Consider the following 21,807-nt stretch of genomic DNA (forward strand, 5'->3'; position numbering starts at 1 on the left):
AGGCTGTTCACAGGGCCACGAGTTTACGTCACATGACGAATGATAAACATGAAACAAGGTAAGCATATGATAATGATAAGTCAAAAAAGCACTACTGAGTACGTTCGCCCATAATAAAAATTATATGGACGGGCGGCCCACGCTGACAATCCTACGAAAGGCCGTTCACATGGCAGTAACAAACCGCTGCATCACGCGGCAACCCTACCCCATTATACATAGCTGCCTTCTTCATGTCCAGTCTTCTTACTGCGGTTAATATCTCCTCCTCTTCTTTGGTTCTGCCAGTGTCTGTGGCAGTCCCAGTACTGTGCTATAGCCTTCACTCCATCTCTACTGCGCAGGTGTGGGCGACTCCTTCAGGCTCCCACACTTGCATGATAGACCTGGAGTGTCGGTTACAGTGCGGACAGACCTCACAGAAGGAGGAGGAGCCTTTCCCGTAGGAGGAAGTCTGAAAGGAGGAGAGGTAAGTATGATAGAGGGTAGTAGTAGTGGTGTTCTGTTTCCAAAAACGGGGAAACAGATCATAACTTTACATTTTTGCTGGACTATGTAATTTAGAAAGTAGGCAGGGGGAGGTTGTGTAGATTATGGTAGAACTAATCAGAAGTTGCAAACTTTGAGAGAGATTTATTGGGGAAAGATATTTTTGCGAGTGAAGATTGTCTATGAAAATGGGTCTTAAGAGGATGTTTAAAGAAGCTCTATCACTGGATTTTTGCTATTTTAGGTAAACATATGCCTGAATAGCCTTTAAAAAGGCTATTCAGGTCCTGCTAATCGTTTGTTAAAAGGCTCCCCCCGCCGTTTTAATGAATTACCTTTTAAACGTATAAGTAAATGCAGGGCCGGCTCCAGGTTTTTATGGGCCTTTGGGCGACAGAGCCGCAGTGGTCCCCCTTGTAAAGGAGGCGGGGGAGTCAAGACACTGTGCGTCGCAGATGAAGCGAGTGACGTCACGCAGGATTGTGGTGTCCACCAACGCCATACCTCCCAACTTCTGAAGAGTAGAAAGAGGGGTAAAATGTGAGCTCCACCCACTTTTATGTTGGCCCATCCTCATTCATTTATCATGTGCTCCCACACAGAATAATCCTCCTACAGTCACCCATAAATTATATGCCCCCCCATCTCTCCCCCAGTTTCTTATACACCCTTCCTCTGCCCCCAGTTTCATGTCCCCCCTCCATCTCTGTCCCCAGTTTCATGTCCCCCCTCCATCTCTGTCCCCAGTTTCATGCCGTTCTCCCCCTTCATCTGCCCACAGTTTCATGTCCCCTGTCTCTGCCCCAGTGTCATGCTGTTCCACCCCCCCCAACTGCCCCAGTGTCATGCCGTACCCCCTCCCCTTCATTTGCCCCCCAGTTTCATTGGGCCCCCTCCATCTCTGTGTCCAGTTTCATGCCGTTCTCCCCCCCTTCATCTGCCCAGTTTCATGTCCCCCCGTCTCTGCCCCAGTGTCATGCCGTTCTCTCCCCACCCCCTTCATCTTCCCCAGTGTCATGCCGTTCCCCCCCTCCCCTTCATTTGCCCCCCAGTTTCATGGGCCCCCTTCATTATGTTCCACCTTAATATTTAATACAAAACAAACACGTACACTCACCTTCCATTGCTCCCCCGCCGCTCCTCTCTCCGCTCTCTCACTCCATTCACATAGTTGTAGGCGCGATGACGTCATCACATCGCGCCTACACACGCAAGCCGGGCCGCAGCGTTAAAGCAGGAGCTGAGCTCACAGCTCCTGCTTTAATTGCCTATGTATTCAGCTCATCTGCGTCCGCATTCCCACTGTGCAGGAGGGAACCCTCTGCGATATCACAGCGCCAATATCGGTCAGGGACCGTGGGCTAAATTTTATGAAGGAGGGTAGGGCATCGATACCATCGGGTCAGCAGTTTGAAATTTTTCTCCTGAGCACCACAAGGTATGGGCAGCTTGTGTGAGAGGAGAAAACAGCCGTCCAATCAGCAGCAGAAAGGCCAGTCACCAAATCGGTCTCCCAGGATGGTATGATAGAAAAGGGAGCTGCAGCCCCTGCAGTGTATAGATCACTACTTAGAAGGACCTTGTAGTGACATCATCACAGGGACTAGCCAATCACAGAGCAGTAGTGACATCATCACAGGGACTAGCCAATCACAGAGCAGTAGTGACATCAACACAAATTCTGTACCACTAGCAGGAAAGAGACCGTTGTGAGGCTGTGAATCGAAAACAGGAGGAGGGACTTGCATACAAGAACCACAGAGAAGGGCGTGAACAGAGTATGACGTAAGGGGTGAATGGGAACGCTCACGGTGCACGGACGGCTCATTTACATATACGTTGAAAAGGTAATTCATTAAAACGGGGGGGGGGGGGGGTCTTTAAACAAACGATTAGCAGGACCTGAATAGCATTTTAATAACGAAAATCTAGTGATAGAGCCCCTTTAAACTGGTGGCAGGACATAGTATTTTTGCTGGGGCCCCTGATCTTGATGTTCCCGGTAGACTCGGTTGCCTGGGAAGACACAGAATACAATAGGAGTCCCAGGATGACCAGACAGCCTGGAAAGCATCCATAGTATGGTTAAGGGAAGCCGTCAAATACTCCATACTGCGGACATCTTTCACCCTGGCAACAAGATCCGCACCAGAAGGGGGGGGGATGGGGGAGCCCTCCTCCAATGGAGTGCTATAAGCGTCTTAGCCACAGTGCAAATATACAAAAAATTATTTGGAGGTCTGTTTACCTAGGTGTCTAGGGGATGTTCAAGCAGGTAAGTAAGTGGGTCTAGCGGGACACCCTGAATAAAAAGAGCATCACAAAGGGATTAGATCTCTAACCAAAAAGGACGGATATGCGCACAGTTCCAAAAAACATATCATAACATGCCTATATCCACCTGGCAACGCCAACACAGGGGGTAAATGCTGGGATTAAGGGAGTGGAGAAGGGCAGGAGTATGGTACCAGTACATAAGTAACTTGTATTGGGTCTCACGAAACGAAATACAGGTAGAGGATTTAGCAGCACGAGATCTGTCTATTTAGGGCCTCCGACCATTTGGCCATATACCTATGAGATACAGAAATAATATTCAAAGGTCCAGAGGTCCTGCAGCTTCCGATTGTATTACCATTTGATGCTTCCATAGCGTTTGTGACTTTTCACAACCTAAAAAGGTCATAGTACATCCAGACCACTCCCTCGAATCTACACTTTTGTTTTCTGAGCACAGCTGTTCTCCTAAACCAAACAATTACATACAAACAAAGAAGATCTCTCAGGGACAGGTTTGTGCATAGCCACTACACAAGACAGAAAACAAGTAGATGGCTAGATAGCCTAGCTCTAGGGTGTTATAGGTGTAGTGGCTACATAACCTACACCCTTCATTCAGAGGGGAAGAGTTTTTACCTCAAAGGTGACTGGGAAGGTCTATGACTTGAGACAGTTCATAAATTGTAGGAGTTATGTACAAAATGACCTATAAATGTAGGAAGGAACACGTAGTGCGTATCCAGCACCTGTTCAAATGGATACTAGACTACCTGACAAACCGCCCCCAGTATGTGAGAGCCCAGGACTGTGTGTCTGACTCTGTGATCTGTAGTACGGGGGCACCACAAGGTACTGTTCTTGCCCAAATTTCTCTTCACACTGTACATTGCTGACTTTAGGCGCAACTCATCCAGCTGTTACTTACAGAAGTACTCCGATGACTCTGCTATAGTAGGCCTTATAACTGATGGTGACGATAGGGAATACAGAGACTTAAACCGGGACTTTGTTGAATGGTGCCAGCAGAACCACCTCAGGATTAATGCTGGGAAGACCAAGGAGATGGTGGTGGACTTTAGTAAACGGACAAGTGCTCCAACACCGGTGGAAATCCAAGGGACATGCATTGAGATAGTCAGCACCTATAAGTATCTGGGTGTGCGCCTCAATAATAAATTAGACTGGGCTGATCACCTGGAGGCGCTACACAGAAAGGGTCACAGCAGGTTCTACCTGCTCAGCCTCCTGAGCAGTCCAGGGGCCACTTTTTAGGGCCTTTTTCAACTCTCTGGTTGCTTCAGCCATCTTTTTCGGTGTGGCCTGCTGGGGGAGCAGTATATCAACCAGGGACAGAAATGGACTTGACAGGCTGAGGGAGCTGGGGAGGCTGGGGAGCCCTCTGGACCCAGTACAGGTGGTGGGTGACAAATGGACACTGTCAGTGGTGAGCTCCATGCGGGAGAACAAATCCCACCCCCCATGTATGAAACCTTGATGTCACTTAGTGGCACTGTAAGTGACCGCCTGCTTCACCCCAAGTGTGAGAAGGAGCGCTATCGCAAGTCTTCCCTTCCAACCGCGATCAGGCTGTATAATCTACATCAGACCAAAAAATGGAGGAAAAAAAAAATTCAAGGGTAACCGCGCTTCTCTAGGATATAGATATAGGTGTAGGTAACCAACGGGTTCACGGCACGTATGCACAATTGTGCTTGTGAATAACCGAGTAATGTGTGACAGCGTATCCAATATGCGACTCCAGGTCGACCAAACTGACTTATGGATTGTATCCAATAACTGATAGGCTTACGCGCTCACTCAGGAAAAACACTTTATTTATTTGGAATTTGATGACGCGTTTCGAAGTATTGAAGTCATACAAATGGCTTCACCCCTTCATCAGATCTGTAAAAAAGAGAAAGGGGGAAAAAAAACACTAAAAAACATGTACATGAAAACTGAAATGTAAAAAAAAAATAGCCTAAATTAATTTACCTTCTCTAACGTATTGTACAATTTCTGTATGGGTAAGTATTTCTATGTGACATGTGTGTCTATTTGTACAGTTAAACAGAAATAGTAATACAATTATCCTCGCAAAAAAGAAAAAAAATTTAACAGTACCATCACCTAGGATGGCATTATTTTATCATTTGCCCAAAGTGCATAAAAATGAAAATAATCCCTCTGAACGCCCGATCATATCGGGTATAGACTCCCTAACTAGTCGATTATCGGAATATACTGACCATCACCTGCAACCGTATGTTCAGAACCTTCCATCCTACCTGAAAGACTCCCCTTCCTTAATTAACAAAAATTAATCAAATTAAAGGGGGGCTTCTGGATGTCTGGCCCTTCCTTGGGCCTGAGGACTGTTTTTTCCCACCCACTTGCAATTCTTGCACTTGGGGGTTAATAGGAGGGGGGTTAAATACTTGAAAAATCACAATTTCTTCTGTGAGACCGCGTAGGACGCAGGCACACGTCGGGTGCGGGCCTGATTACGTGGCCACGTCACCCGGCGTGTGGGGAGGAGGGGTGTGTAGTGGAGGGGGCAGAGAGCAGGCAGGGAGACCTGCTCTCTGCGAAGGGTGAGAGATCCACCGCTCACTTTCCAAGTGCTGATCGGGAGTTTTGTACATCTGCGGCCCGCACAAAAGTCTCAAACTTTGTCTCTAAAGTTTAGAGACAAAGTTTGAGACTTTTGTGCGGGCCGCAGATATGCCTGTAAAGGGCCGCATGTTTGACATGCCTGATATAGATGATCTACTTCTGATATGGAACAATACACCTGAATCCCTATCTGAATTTATCGCTCATTTGAATTTAAATGATTGGGGTCTTTCTACACACAAGTAATATCTCAGAGATACAGATTGAGTATTTGGACCTAGTCCTAAGCTCCCATGATAATAAGATTACAACTAAGACTTTTTTTAAAAAAACTAGATGGTATCAATTTATTAGACTTCTACTGCGTCCACTACCATAAATGGAAATCCAATGTTCCCTTCTCTCAATTTAAACGATTGAGAAGAAATTGTTCTTCGAATAGAGATTTTGAAGTCCAAAGCTAATTTATGGTGAAATTTTTTTTAGAAAGATACCCCCGAGAAATAATAAGTGGTGCCCAGGCTAAGGCTAAAAACTTAACTCAAACCGAATGCCTGGCTCCTAGAGTGAAAAACCATCAGGAAAAATCTGAACAGTGGCAAATGAATTACCTTACCACTTACAATAGATCACATAGTAAAATCAAAAACATGAGAAAACACTGGTATATACTAAATGACCCTGTTTTGGGAAAAATACTTCCCAAACAACCGACTCTAACATACCGTAGAGCAAGAACTATAAAAAATATCCTTGCCCCAAGCAAACTGTGTGCACCAAAAAATAAAACGCCTACTGCCACACCATCAACCAACAATGGTGGCTCCAAAAAAGGAGTATACAAATGCGGAAAGATCCGCTGTAAGTGTTGCGCATCCATCTGTCATAATAATGTCAGCTTTATAAGTAAAAGTACAGGGGAAAAATATTTCATTAAACAACAATTGTCTTGCGATACAGACTTTGTAATATATCTTATCACATGTGATTGTGGACTACAGTACATAGGGTGTACCATTCAGCCACTAAGAAACAGAATTATTGGCCATAGGCACAATGTTTTGAAGGGCTATCAAAAACATAGTTTATCCAAACATTCATCAGAAGTCCACAGTTGTAATTTCAAACATTTTCAAGTGTCTCCAATAGAACAAATCCCAGCATCCACATTTAACCGTTTTGAAAAACTTAAAAGACGTGAAATGTTTTGGATCTATACATTAAATATCCTCTCTCCGAGAGGTTTAAATGAAGCCAAAGAACTAGTTACACATTAGATCAATTAACCTCTACCAGTGGCGGATCCAGGCTTTGCGGGGCCCTGGGCAATTGACTTTTGCGGGGCCCTAGTTACTGGGGGGTATGGAATACCCCCGCAGGGCAACGGGGGATTTGGGGTCCTCCCCCAGGATTTTTTGAAAAAATTAGCCCTAAAAATGCGTTTTTGAGGCTTTTTTTTTACCCCCACCCCACTGTATTATATGCACCTCAGTACCCCCCACTGTATTATATACTCCTCAGTACCCCTTTACTGTATTATATGCTCCTCAGTACCCCCCACTGTATTATATACTCCTCAGTACGGTACCCCCCCCACTGTATTATATCCACCTCAGTACCCCCCCCCCAACTGTATTATATGCACCTCAGTACCCCCTCACTGTATTATATACTCCTCAGTACCCCTTTACTGTATTATATACTCCTCAGTACCCCCACTGTATTATATACTCCAGTCCTCAGTACAACAAACACATCATACTGTCATACACTGACTTACCCATGTGAAGAGCCACAGGCCACAGCCGAGCGTCCTCCTCCTTCAGACTGCACTGCAGGACTGGAGCGATGACGTCATTGCGCCTGCGTCGGCCTGGCTACACTGACAGCTTTCAGTTCTATGTCTGTGCATAGAACTGAAAGCACAGCAACGATCCGCTCACTATCAGGGAATCGAATCGGATTCCCTGTTATTTAGTGAGCGATCCACACAGTGGCGTAACTAGGAATGGCGGGGCCCCGTGGCGAACTTTTGACATGGGGCCCCCCCGACACCGAAGATGTCGACCGAGTCCCTCCTACGCATTCCTGCGCGCTCTATTATGTCCCATAGTGGCCCCTGCACACAGTATTATGCCCCATAGTGGCCCCTTCACACAGTATTATGTCCCATAGTGGCCCCTGCACACCGTATTATACCCCATAGTGGCCCCTGCACACAGTATTATGTCCCATAGTGGTTCCTGCACACAGTATTATACCCAATAGTGGCCCCTGCACACCGTATTATACCCAATAGTGGCCCCTGCACACAGTATTATGTCCCATAGTGGCCCCTACAGGACTAAATACTGTCACGTCACCCGCTGACCGCTATACCAGGACAATTGTGGATAAAAAATCTGGTCATGTGCATTACAATTTAGTAACTCCATGTGCCTCATATTAATAGCAGTTAACCCCATCATGTCCCTCACATTAACCCTTGTGTACCTCACATAAGAGTTACTGATATGTGAGAGACATGGAGGTAATAATAAAGTATCTTCATTATTATTACCTCCATATGTCTCACACAGTGGCGTAACTACCACCATAGCAGCAGAGGCAGCTGTCACAGGGCCCGGGACATCAGTGGCCCGGTGACAGCCGTTACTGCTGCTATCATTATTCTCGGAGGTCTTTTCGGACCCCGAGTATAATGATCGGGGCCCCCTGTTGGTGGAATACTTTCCACCAACAGGGGGACCCGAAGCTGCAGCAACGGCTGACACACAGGAGCTGCAGCTCTGGCTCCTGTCAGTGCTTCAGGACGTTCCCCCTCTCTCCCCCCTCCCTTTCTCTGCCTGTCCTCTGCCCACCAATGAGAGGAGGAGGCGGGGCTTATCCCTGCTGAGCTCCTGCCGTCCTGCAAGAGAAGAAGAGGAAGAAGCTGCTCCAGGAAAATGAAACTGAAGATACACAGGTACATACTGGGGTTACTTATTAATATCAGGCATTTGGGGTGATTACTTGTGTTTTAGTAACTCCATGTGCCTCATTAATAGCAGTTAACCCCATCATGTCCCTCACATTAACCCCTGTGTGCCTCACCATAAGAGTTACTGATATGTGAGACATATGGAGGTAATAGTAATGAAGATACTTTATTATTACCTCCATGTCTCTCACATATCAGTAACTCTTATGGTGACGTACACAAAGGTTAATGTGAGGGACATAATGGGGTTGACTTCTATTAATATGAGGCACATGGAGTTACTAAATTGTAATGCACATGACCAGATTTTTTTATCCACAATTTGTCCTGGTATAGCGGTCAGCGGTGATTTGACAGTATTTAGTCCTGTAGGGGCCACTAAGGGACATAATACTGTGTGCAGTGGCCACTATTGGGTATAATACGGTGTGCAGGGGCCACTAAGGGAAATAATACTGTGTGCAGTGGCCACTATGGGACATAATACTGTGTGCAGGGGCCACTATGGGGGATAATACTGTGTGCAGGGGCCACTATGGGGAATAATACTGTGTGCAGGGGCCACTATTGGGTATAATACTGTGTGCAGGGATGCGTAGGAGGGACTCGGTCGAGATCTTCAGTGTCGGGGGGTGGGCCCCATGTCAAAAGTTTGCCACGGGGCCCCGCCATTCCTAGTTACGCCACTGGTCTCACATATCAGTAACTCTTATGGTGAGGCACACAGGGGTTAATGTGAGGGACATGATAGGGTTAACTGCTATTAATATGAGGCACATGGAGTTACTAAAACAAAAGTAATCACCCCAAATGCCTGATATTAATAAGTAAAGTAACCCCAGAATGTACCTGTGGACCTGTTTTCTTTCTTCAGTTTCATTTTCCTTCTTCCTTTCTTCTTCCTCTTCTTCTCTTGCAGGACGGCAGGAGCTCGGCAGGGATAAGCCCCGCCTCCTGGGCTCTCCTCAGGACTCTCATTGGTGGGCAGAGGACAGGCAGAGAAAGGGAGGGGGGAGAGAGGGAGCGTTCTGAAGCGCTGACAGGAGCCAGAGCTGCAGCTCCTGTGTGTCAGCCATTGCTGCAGCTTCAGGGCCCCCTGTTGGTGGAAAGTATTCCACCAACAGGGGGCCCCGATCATTGTACTCCCCCTGTACCACCTCCCCCCTCTCTAGGTATCTCTGCGCATCAGATACTTGGAGCGGGCGGACGGTGGGCATCTGTAGCCAGCGCTGATGAGCTGACTGTCTGTCACTGTCAGTGTCTGATGCCGCAGGGCCTCGGGCTGCTCGGAGGTGGAGGAGGGAGGGTGCAGGGCGCTTCAGGGCCGGCTCGGGCCCGGGTCTCATGAAGGCCGGCTCCAGCGTGTGCTTGGCTGAGGCCTGTCCAGCCTGTGTCGTGCCTCGTATGGCGCGGGGCCCCGAGCGGTTGCCCGGCTCGCCCGGCCCTGGATCCGCCCCTGCCCTTTACAATTCCACTGTTGTCCTTCCCTAGTCTCCCTACTTTGTCCCCCCCTCCCATCTGTCCCCAAACCTAATTTAGTAGTCCATTACAATGAGATCCAATAAACATCCGTCTCAATTCATTAACATAAATTCATATAGGCACATTTACTTATAGAATTGGTTTTACATTCACATTTTTCTAACCATATTTTTAAGATTTTTTTGTGTGTTGTAATTATTTATTTATAGGTCCATTTTAATACATGATACATATACATATATATTCTTTTTTATGTCTATTACAGCACTATAGAACTAACAATTTTTTATCCATCCACATTTATAGTCCAGCGTTTACAATTGCAGGGACTCTTATTTGCTAACTCTGTGTATCCTTGTAGAGATTTACGGCTTTCTAAAAATTTTCAATCCTAGTAATAAGATGGGGACGTAGTTTAGAACGCATGCGCGGCCCCCGTACATCCCGAATGTTTACCTCTATTCGCTCGGAACTCTTCTGCGCGTGGAGGTATAGACTGCGCATGCTCCTAGCTCCCATAGCAGCCCGAATAATTTGTACAGCCGCCTGACATACAGCAGCCGCAGGCGCTTGCGCACTAATGTAGACCTCAGTCTAGCATCGAGACTACGCACAAAGCCCGCGAAAAATGCACGGCTTTTTTTCTATCTAAAAAGTAGCTGCGTAGCGTGCAGAAGACACTGCATGCTATTTTCAGCTCGTTAAGAAAAGATAAGGATCCCTGTTTTTGCCTTTGCTACATACAATTTTTAAACTTTGGATGTTTTTATCTTGTTTTCTTCTCTGAAACAGCTGCACTTAATTATTTATTATGTTAACTGTTCAAGCTGCCGGTTGGGTTACTTCTGATCAACTCAGCAGCTTATTATATATCTAAATTATAGAAGCACTGATTTATACAGAGATTAATATTAATGGTTTAGGAAGTAAATTAATCTATTATTCATTCTATGTCTTTTTAAAAACAGTCACAATTTTTATGTGAACTAGGAAGCCGCTAATTGTATTATTATTTCTGTTTAACTGTACAAATAGACACACGTCTGTTATAGAAATACTTACCCATACAGAAATTGATACAAAATGTTAAATAGAGAAGGTAAATTAATTTAGGCAATTTTTTTTATTTGATTTTTATATGATTTATGGATTGTATCCAAACAACTGATAGGCTACGCGCACACTCGGGAAAAAATTAGTAGAAAGAATATGTTGACAGTAAACACTTTATTTGGAATTTGATGACGCGTTTCGAAGTATTGAAGTCATACAAATGGCTTCACCCCTTCATCAGATCTATAAAAAAGAGAAAGAAAAAACAAAAACAAAAAACAACACTAAAAGTAGTGTTGTTTTTTGTTTTTTCTTTCTCTTTTTTATAGATCTGATGAAGGGGTGAAGCCATTTGTATGACTTCAATACTTCGAAACGCGTCATCAAATTCCAAATAAAGTGTTTACTGTCAACATATTCTTTCTACTAATTTTTTCCCGAGTGTGCACGTAGCCTATCAGTTGTTTGGATACAATCCATAAATCATCTACATCAGACCAAGTGAAGATCACTCCATTCAGAAAAATAATGATTTTGATTATCTTTCTTCTTCTGTTCCTTAGCTGCTGTGGACCCCTAGTATATCTTCTCTTCTCAGCTTACCCTGTTTCCCCGAAAATAAGACACCCCCCTTCACCTTCTGGATCACATACAACCGGCAGTCATGCCGGCACTCCGCTAATTGTTCCCCGCTTTGTTTGCCGATTGTTCCCCGCTCCAGCCGCTGCATAAAACATCCCCCGAAAATAAGAAAGGTCATATATTTCGTTAGATAATTAATTATAAGAACATGTCTTATTTTCGGGGAAACAAGGTGTGTGTGTCTACTTCCATAATATATTACTGTGTATTATCCTGTATCTGTACAGTATCCCTATGCTGCTGTAACATACTGAAATTTCCCCACTGTGGGACTATTAAAGGATTATCTTGTTGGGATGATCAGGAGGAATGTTAGGAGAATTTAATCAATCAACAGTAATGGTCATCAGCGATCAGCTAAATCAGGAGGTTATTTGTGTGTGTGTATATTGTGACCATTGGGGGTAGTTTAGCAGCAAAGGTAAGCGGTTTTCCTAGATTTACAGAGGTGTTGGTGGCGCTGGGTGCCAGATAAACAGCAGATCAGGTAATGCAAACCAAAATAAGTGGCTTTATTCAGCTTATAACAAGAACAAAAATAACAAAAACCTAGCCCACACACAGGATAATACCTCACTTCTTGAACCGTCTAAACTACTGAGGGCAAGATACTTTGCTGAGGTTTCTTCTCACCAGTCTAGCTCACACTGAGCTTAACCAAGTCCTTTCTGGAATCCAGTCCTCTTGGGACAGATCTCCTGTCTGTCTCCAACTGGTCCACAGTGCACCTGCTCCTGCAGGTCACCAGCAGCACTCTCCTGCTTTGTGCACTCCCTCTGGAGTTGAGCCCCTTTCTCTCTGGTATGGGTGTGGTCCAGGTCCTTTTTAACCCTGTTTTGGCTCGCTCTATAGCGCCCTCTAGGTTCACACCCTCACAAAATATATATATTAGCCTCTGCCCGCGACTTCATCTGCGGGTTGTTGGCATCAATGATTCGCCTATATTCAGCAAATTGCTGCCATTGATGATCCGCCTGCTCTGGCGTTTCAACAGCTGTCAAGCTGGCCTGCTGCTGAACTCGTTCCTCACGCTGTGCCCGTGATTGTTGCGGTATCTCAGCAGCTCGCTGGGACACCATATAATGAGCGTGTTGTTGGTGTTGATGATCTGCATGCTGCAGCGTTTTGGCAGCTCTTAATCTGACCTGCCGCTGAACGTGTTTCTTGCACTGTGCCTGTGATTGTTCCAACATCACAGCGGCTCGCTGGAACATCATATAATGAGTGTGTTGTTGGCATTGATGATTCGCCTGCTCCAGCATTTTGGCAGCTGTCAAGCTGGCCTGCCGCTGAACTCATTCCTGGAGCTGTGCCCGTGATTGTTCCGGTATCTCAGCAGCTCGCTGGGACATCATTTAATGCATGTGTTGTTGGCGTCGATGATCCCCCTCAGCTCCCATTGAGGAGAACTCTGTTGACTTCTGGGTTCCTTCATAACTGTCGTTGTTTGCAACAAATTAGATTTTCTTTTTCCAGGCATGTTGAAAATTGGCAAACTGCCAATTTGGATTAAAGGTGTTTGCACATGTCAGTGTGTCAGCAGTGCCTGAAGCAGATCAGATAATATGCAAATGCATGAACACTGAGGGTTAGTGTTTTTACACACGAGATAACAGACCTGGCTTTCTCAGAAGGTGAGATAAGTGCAGTGTAATATTGTATGTGAACAAAAATTCAGAACAGTCGTGAAGCCATGTCATTTACCGGGATAAAAGGTAGCCTATATTTTAATCGAGGTTACAATCGATGTGCCGAATTTCATCCAAATCCGTTCAGCCATTTTTGCGTGGTTAAGGAACAAACATCCAAACACACAAACTTTCATTTATAATATTAGTAGGAGATATATATATATATATATATATATATATATATATATATATATATATATATATATATATACACACATATATACTTTCAGGAGTACCCGGCTTTATGTAGTGGCACCATAAGAATTGTCCAGTTTTGCACTGGTGTATTTTTTATGTCATTTGTGTGTGTGTCCATAAGCATTGTGTGTATCTCATTTTGGATATCGGTGAAAAACCTGCCATCTGTTACATTCTTCTCCCATTTTCCTCTTTAAGGGCTAGTTCACACGTGAACAAAGGGGTGGATTTTGACAGCGTATTTCACTTCAAAATCCGCCCCTTTACAATAGTGGTCTATGTAGATTGCTTTTTTAAAAAAATTTCTGCTAGCAGAAAAAAAGAAGTGACATGACCTTTCTTCAGGCGGAATCCGCTGCGCACTGAGCCGCGGCTTCCGCCTAGCGGCAGCATCCTCCGGTGTTGGCTCATTCATTTGAGCTGGCTGCGGAGGGGAAAACCGCGACCGCGATGGTTGTGGCAGGCAGGTTTTGACCGGAGAGTGACGCGGCTCCCGCGTCACTCTTTGTGTTAAAATCCGCCCCCGTGTGAACGAGCCCTAAGATTTCCTCTAATTGTTTATAATGTCTGTGCACATATAGTAACTTCTGACGATGGACAAGTTTTGCTAGAAATATATTTAGTGTATCCAGCAAGCTCTGGATGCATTTGCTAGCCTTAAAGGGATTCTACCATTAAACTACTTTTTTTTCTAATTTACACGTCGGAATAGCCTTAAGAAAGGCTATTCATCTCCTACCTTTAGACGTGGTCTCCGCCGCGCCGTTCTGTAGAAATACCAGTTTTAACCGGTATGCAAATGAGCTCTCCACAGCAATGAGGGCGGGCCCCAGCGCTGAAAGGCCGATGAGCGCGTCCCCATTGCTGCCCAGAGCTCTTTCCTGCGCCGCCTCCTTCTTCTGCAGCAACTCCGCCTCTTCTGGCTTCTCTTGCTCTTGTAGTTCTATAGAGGAGCATAGAGAGGCCACCCCAAAATGGCCGCTGGCCGGCTCCTGTATTGAACTGCAAGAGCGGCTACCCCAAAATGGCCGCCGGCTGGCTCCTGTATTGAACTGCAAGCGCTGCTACCCAAAAATGGCCGGCAGCCGGCTCCTGTATTGAACTGCAACAGCGGTGGCCATTTTGGGGTAACCGCTCTTGCAGTTCAATACAGGAGCCGGCCAGCGGCCATTTTGGGGTAGCCGCTCTTGCAGTTCAATACAGGAGCCGGCCAGCGGCCATTTTGGGGTAACCGCTCTTGCAGTTCAATACAGGAGCCGGCCAGCGGCCATTTTGGGGTGGCTTCTCTATGCTCCTCTATAGAACTGCAAGAGAAGCCAGAAGAGGTGGAGTTGCTGCAGAAGAAGGAGGCGGCGCAGGAAAGAGCTCTGGGCAGCAATGGGGATGCGCTCTTCGGCCTTTCAGCGCTGGGGCCTGCCCTCATTGCTGCGGAGAGCTCATTTGCATACCGGTTAAAACTGGTATTTCTACAGAACGGCGCGGCGGAGACCACGTCTAAAGGTAGGAGATGAATAGCCTTTCTTAAGGCTATTCCGACGTGTAAATTAGAAAAAAAAGTAGTTTAATGGTAGAATCCCTTTAAGGCTAGCAAATGCATCCAGAGCTTGCTGGATACACTAAATATATTTCTAGCAAAACTTGTCCATCGTCAGAAGTTACTATATGTGCACAGACATTATAAACAATTAGAGGAAATCTTAGGGCTCGTTCACACGGGGGCGGATTTTGAGAGATGCTCTTCTGGCTACCTTGGTTATAACGGGTGGCTATTTGAGTCACTGTTGCCTTTCTATCAGCTCGAACCAGTCTGGCCATTCTCCTCTGACCTCTGGCATCAACAACGCATTTCCGCCCACAGAACTGCCGCTCACTGGATGTTTCTTCTTTTTCGGACCATTCTCTGTAAACCCTAGAGATGGTTGTGCGTGAAAATCCCAGTAGATCAGCAGTTTCTGAAATACTCAGACCAGCCCTTCTGGCACCAACAACCATGCCACGTTCAAAGGCACTCAAATCACCTTTCTTCCCCATACTGATGCTCGGTTTGAACTGCAGGAGATTGTCTTGACCATGTCTACATGCCTAAATGCACTGAGTTGCCGCCATGTGATTGGCTGATTAGAAATTAAGTGTTAACGAGCAGTTGGACAGGTGTACCTAATAAAGTGGCCGGTGAGTGTATATGAACAGGCACCCTCAGGCAATTTTGATTTAAAGTTAATGTTTTATGAAAAAAATGCAAATAATAATAATAAATTTTATTTATATAGCGCCAACATATTCCGCAGCACTGTACAATTTGTAGGGTTCAAATACAGACAGATACATAACAAAGAACGTCATTTCACACAATGGGACTGAGGGCCCTGCTCGCAAGAGCTTACAATCTATGAGGTAGAGGGGGTGACACAAGAGGTAGCAGGGGCGGCATTGCTTATACAGTATTCAGACAATTTTGTAATAGAGGTTACTGTCATTACACAAGCAAAACTTTGAGCCATCACTAGTGGTGTCCTGTAACTTGTGGACGGAGCTTGGACAAATAAAGTTAGCCTGAAAAGACATCATATCATGTTGGGTAATGTGGGAGCGGGGACAGAGGAAGGTTAAATTTTGGGGATTCTAACTATAGTACAGAAGGGTTTACGTTAGAAATTGTGATAGGCCTGTCTGAAAAGATGTGTCTTTAGTTTGCGTTTGAAACTGTAGAAATTGGGAGTTAATCTGATTGTCCAGGGTAGAGTATTCCAGAGAAGTGGTGCAACTCGGGAGAAGTCTTGTATATGAGCGTGGGAGGTTCTGATAATAGAGGATGTAAGTGTTAGGTCATTGAGTGAGCGGAGAGCACGGGTTGGGTGGTAGACAGAGATGAGGGAGGAAATGTAGGTGGGGTGCAGCATTATGGAGAGCCTTGTGGATGAGAGTGATAACTTTATATTTTATTCTATAATGAATAGGCAGCCAATGTAGCGACTGGCACAGACCCGAGGCATCGCTGTAGCGTCTAGCCTGATAGATGAGCCTGGCCGCTGCATTCAGAATAGATTGTAGAGGGGAGAGTTTAGTGAGGGGAAAACCGATTAGTAAGGAGTTACAGTAGTCAAGGCGAGAATGAATCAGAGAGACAATAAGTGTTTTTAGTGTATCTCTGGTGAGGAAAGGGCGTATTCTGGAGATGTTTTTGAGGTGGAGGTGACATGAACGTGTCAGTGATTCAATATGAGGAGTTATAGTAAGGCCTGAGACTGCAATGGATATATCAGGGACAGATCTATTAGATGGTGGAAACAGTAGTAGTTCAGTATATTAGTTGTTAAAAGTGGAAACCAAGCAATAAATTATATGTACAAAACCTCCTAAAAAAGAGGAGAATCTCATCTTTAAAATGACAGAACTTATAGTTTTCGAGCGATTCACTGTTAAAACGCTGTCGGGAATTGAGATCTGCAGTTGGATCTCAATGCCAAATAGCGTTTTCAACACTGAATTGCTCCAAAAGCATAAATTATATAATCAAGTGCTTGGTATCATTTTAAAGATGATTCTCATCTTTAAAATGAATCTTAAAGCATCAAGATATGTTTATTCAGTCCAGAGATAACAGCATTAGTAGGGAGGACGTAGTAGCTACGTCCTCGGCTACTGTGGTGCCACCCTGGGAGGACGTAGAGCTGACGTCATCGGCGAGAAAAGGGTTAAGTAACCTGTATGGATGGGTTTGTTTCATTTCAATGTACTTAGAGTGTACCCTCTCTTTATACTTCTAGATTTCTTGTATGTATCTCCCCCCCCCCCTCTTCCCCCCGTGAAGGTTGCACGAAACACATTGGAGAAGGAGTGTAAAGCAGTACGGTAACTTTAGGTTTTGTTCACTCGGGGCAAGAGGGGTTGGATTTTGACGCGGAATTCGCCTCAAAATCTGCCCCCTGACAGTAGAGGTCTACTAGCGGAAAAAGAAGTGACATGACCTTTCTTCAGACAGATTCCGCCTCAGGAAATCAATACAAGTCAATGGGAGGCGGAAAAACCGCTAGCGTTTTTTTGGCAAAAAAAACGCCAGGCGCTTTTTTCAAGATCAATTTACTGTGCTGGAGTAAAAAACCTAAACCAAAAACTGCCTAAAAAAATGCTCTAAAAAAACGCCTCCTAATTCCTGAAGCAGATTTTTTCCTGACCAAATTCCTCGACCACCCTAACACGTGTGAACTAGCCAATAGAGAGAGTTGTTGAGACAGGAATTTTTAAGTGGATAATAGGGTACAGAAAAGGGTAAGGCACCATTCCTTTTCTCCTAAACCAGACTAACAGTTTCAACTGAGGTCTTTCCGCCCCCTTCTCCCTATACTAGAGATTTTAGGTAAGAGTGTTTTGTTTTTATATTTGAATTTGTTTGAATCAACACACTATATTCATAACTGTTAGGATACCTGAAATAGGCTACTATTTTAAGTACAACTAAAAGTTATGTTTTATCATTTAATTCTATGATTTCCTGCTGTGATATATTGAATGTTTTAGGATCATTGGTGGCACTATACAGTGGCCACCTCTGTCTGGTTATTATGTAAAATTAAATGCAAACTTCTCTGTACTAAAATGAGAATTGCTGAATCTAAATTAGGTTTATGTTACAACCACTAAAATTGTCACCTGAAGTTTGATTCTTCAGCATACTTATTTTCTGTCAAAGGTTTCTGAAGCGATTGTGGCTGAAGAGGATGAGGAAGGTCGACTAGATCGTCAAATTGATGAAATTGATGAACAAATGTAAGTATATGGATAATACTATCTTGTAATTTTACATTTTTTAACTCCTTTGGGAAACAGCCATAAAAATACCTTAACCCCCTAAAGGGGCTCTATCAGCAAAATTATGCTGTATGAGCCCCATATATGCGTAAATAGCCTTTATAAAGGCTATTCAGGCATCGGTAATCTTATTTTAAACCCCGCTCCCGTTTTAAAATAAAACTATAAAAACATATGTATATCATACCCGAACGTGCACGGTGGGTGGTGATTCACGATCTGACGTCATCTTCTGGCACGCCTACCTCTTCTTTTTTCTTGCAGCGACGCCCTCTGGTCCAAGCTCTTACGCGGCTTCATCCTAGTCTTCTTCCGGCTGGATTGCTTGAAATCCTGCACCTGCGTAGTAGCGCTTCCCTCATGCGCAGTACACTCGCGAACTGCCATTGATAAAAATGGCGCCTATGCCTGCGTAGTAGCGCTCCGGAGGGAAGCGCTACTACGCAGGTGCGGGATTTCAAGCAATCCAGCCAGAAGAAATTGAGGATGAAGCCGTGGAAGAGCCGGGAGCAGGGTTTAAAATAAGATTACTGGTGCCTATATGCATATATGGGGCTCATACAGCATAATTTGGCTGATAGAGCCCCTTTAAGGATACAGGATGTAGTTTGTATGTTAATGCTGGTGACTTTTTCATATTTTCCCTCCCCGTCTTCCAAAACTCATAACTTTATTTTTCTGTCGAATTAGCTATGTGAGGGCTTATTCTTTGTGTGACCAAAACCAAAAAGTAAAAAATAAAAAATGTTATAAAGCCCCAAAAATTCCTTTTATACTATATAAAATGAATTAAAAAAAAAAAAAAAAAAATTATTAAAAACAATGCATATCTGGTATCCCTGCGTACATAACAAACTGTACAATAAAACTGAAACAATATGGAAAACGGAAAAAACGCCAGAAGTAATGATTTTTTTGCCATCTCACCTTACAAAATATGCTATAAATATGCTATAAAAATTGATCAAAAAGTTATATGTACCCCAAAATAGTATCAATGAAAAGCATAGGTTGTCCCACAAATAAATAAGCTGTCAACCAAAAAATAATAATGTTAAGCATTTCAAAAATTGCAATGCAAAAATCATTGATTTCTATCCCCGAATGGGTTTTGTTCTGCAGAATTACCATATATACTCGAGTATAAGCCGAGTTTTTCAGCACAGTCTGCTTCGGCTTATATTCGAGTCATTACAGTAATACCGGGTGCCGGGCCGCAGCATCTCCACGCTCCTGGCAGAAGTACCGGGGCCTTCTAGCAGAAGTACCGTAAGTACTCCTGTAGTTTGAAATGAACAGCATCGCCATGGCGATGCTACGGATCCGGCACCCACTCCGGTGTCTGTATGCCGGGTCTGTAACTACGGTAGCAGTAGTCTGTAGCTATAATGGCGCCGCTCTGCTCCAGAGCAGCCGCCATTGTAATCGGCACCTTCACTGTAACTCTTACAGTGGTAATACCGGAGTTCCTGAGCACTGGAGTTACAGTGGAGGTACCTTCCGCTGCGGGGAAGCGGCAGGTGCCGCCATGCCCCGGAGAGAGGAGGGAGCGGGCTCGACCACTCTCTCAAATGCGGCCCTGAAGTGCTGAGGGAGATCCCCGGCCGCTGGAGCTGAAGATGAGATTCCCGGCTGCCGGCAGGAGCGCGTACCTGAAGGAAGACCTCGGCCGCCGGACCTGAAGGGGAACTGCGGCCAGCCGCCGACAGAAGCACTGGAGGAGATCCAGGCAGCCGAGACTTCCGGAGATTCCCCTCAGCGCTTTTGCCGACGGCCAGCCACAGTTCACACTTCAGGTCCAGCTGCCGAGGTCTTCCTTCAGGTCTGCCCCTCAGCGCTCCTGCCGGGGATTCCCCTCAGCGCCTCTGTAAAGGCTCCCCGGCTGCAGTGCTTTTCTTTTGCAGGCTGCTCTATGCAGCCTGCAGAAGAAATGACGATTTTTGCAATGTATTGCAATGCATTAGCATTGCAATGCATTGCATTAGCGATCAGACCCCTTGGGGTTCAAGACCCCCTAGGGGTCTAATAATTGCAAAAAACTTCTTTTTTTTTTTAAAGTAAAAAAAAAAAAGTATAAAAAATTCAAATCAACCCCCCCCCTTTCCCTAGAACACATCCTATTAATATTATAAAGGTGAAAGTTTGTGAGTTTGGATGTTTGTGGGTTTGTGTGTTTGGATATTTGTTCCTAAATCACGCAAAACCCGCTCCACCGATTTGGCTGAAATTTTCCACAAACATAGTCACTACACTCGATTGTGCAATATGCTACTTTTTGTCACAATAGTGCACATACGTTTTTCCCAGGACCCCCACAAAACCCAAACTCGCATCTGCAATCTCACACACTTTGGACCATAGCATAACTATTATTGAAATATTAGCCAATGCAAAACTTACTATTATAGAAAACATTCGCCAATGAGTACAATAGTCAATAGGATCTACATGAGTACAATGCAAAGCACTTAAAGATAGATGAATAAGGTAACACAACACATGGAATGCATTGACAATATATCAGAGACATATTCCAAAGGAGGACTAGAGGGTGGTGCCCAGCTTTCTAGTACAATGGTCATCTGTAGAGAAAGAATGGAAAATCCTATACAATCTTACCGGATGCAGCAAGGGTAGATGTATGGAAAAAGGTCCAGTGTAGAAGGTGAAATTCCAGGAGGGTGTTGGAAGGAATTTAAAGGGGAAATTGGCGCCAGGAAACCGTCGGACCGGAAGTGACGTCACAATGGGCGGCGCCACCACCGGTCCAAGGGCACCCGACTAAGAATACAACAGTGCCATAGATAGAAGGCAGCAGGAGATACCCAGTATAATAAAACACATTGGTGGACAGTGGTGTGAGTTGGCATGGGTGGAAAAAAAGTTGTGATCAGCGTGAAAACGCCAGAAAACAGGAAGAGACGCCATGCGTTCCACAGTGGAACGCATGACGCCGTAGAAATGACCACTTCCGGTCTCGGAGTCCCGAAAACCGGAAGTCGGCACCATGCGTTCCACAGTGGAACGCAAGGCGCCGTGACACTCTAAACAGTACAATAAAGGCAACAGGAGAGAACAAGAAGCAGACAAAAGAAGAAGATAAGATAGAATAGATAAGAAGCAGACAATAGAAGAAGATAAGAAGCAGACAAAAGAAGAAGATAAGATAGAATAGATAAGATAGAATTCTTCTGCCGAGTATGCAGAAGAGTATGGAGAACAAAGGAGACAGGAGACATCATGCGTTCCAAGGTGGAACACATGACAAGAAAGATAAGCTGGAAGGACTGTAAGGAAGAAAGAACAAAGGGAAAGAAGTGAAAAGAAAGAGACAACAGTAGATAAAGAAAAAAGGTGGGATAGATAAAATGGCAAATGGAAAACCAGAAGTAAATAGAGAATAGAAAAAAGAGGAAAAAAGGAAATAAATGGATAAAAAGAGATAGTGGAGATAGTGTGCAAAAATAAGAATAATAGCGTAAATGTAGATGAATACAAAGGAAAATAAGGGAAAAAGAAAAATGTATAAAAAAAACAAAAACAAAACAAAAGTGTTAGAGTAGGTAA

At 44.7% G+C, this 21,807-nt stretch overlaps 1 protein-coding gene across 1 annotated transcript in view; it reads left to right on the top strand.

Annotated features, from left to right (window-relative positions):
- Positions 1-21,807, top strand: part of ZNF830 (zinc finger protein 830) — a 241,606-nt gene that overhangs the window by 191,345 nt on the left and 28,454 nt on the right. Inside the window, exon 8 of the mRNA XM_075271033.1 lies at positions 18,122-18,198. Within this exon, the coding sequence (XP_075127134.1) occupies positions 18,122-18,198 (77 nt within the window). The remainder of the gene's footprint in view (positions 1-18,121; positions 18,199-21,807) is intronic.

This window comes from Leptodactylus fuscus, chromosome 4 (assembly GCF_031893055.1).
Source record: "Leptodactylus fuscus isolate aLepFus1 chromosome 4, aLepFus1.hap2, whole genome shotgun sequence".
NCBI lineage: Eukaryota > Metazoa > Chordata > Amphibia > Anura > Leptodactylidae > Leptodactylus > Leptodactylus fuscus.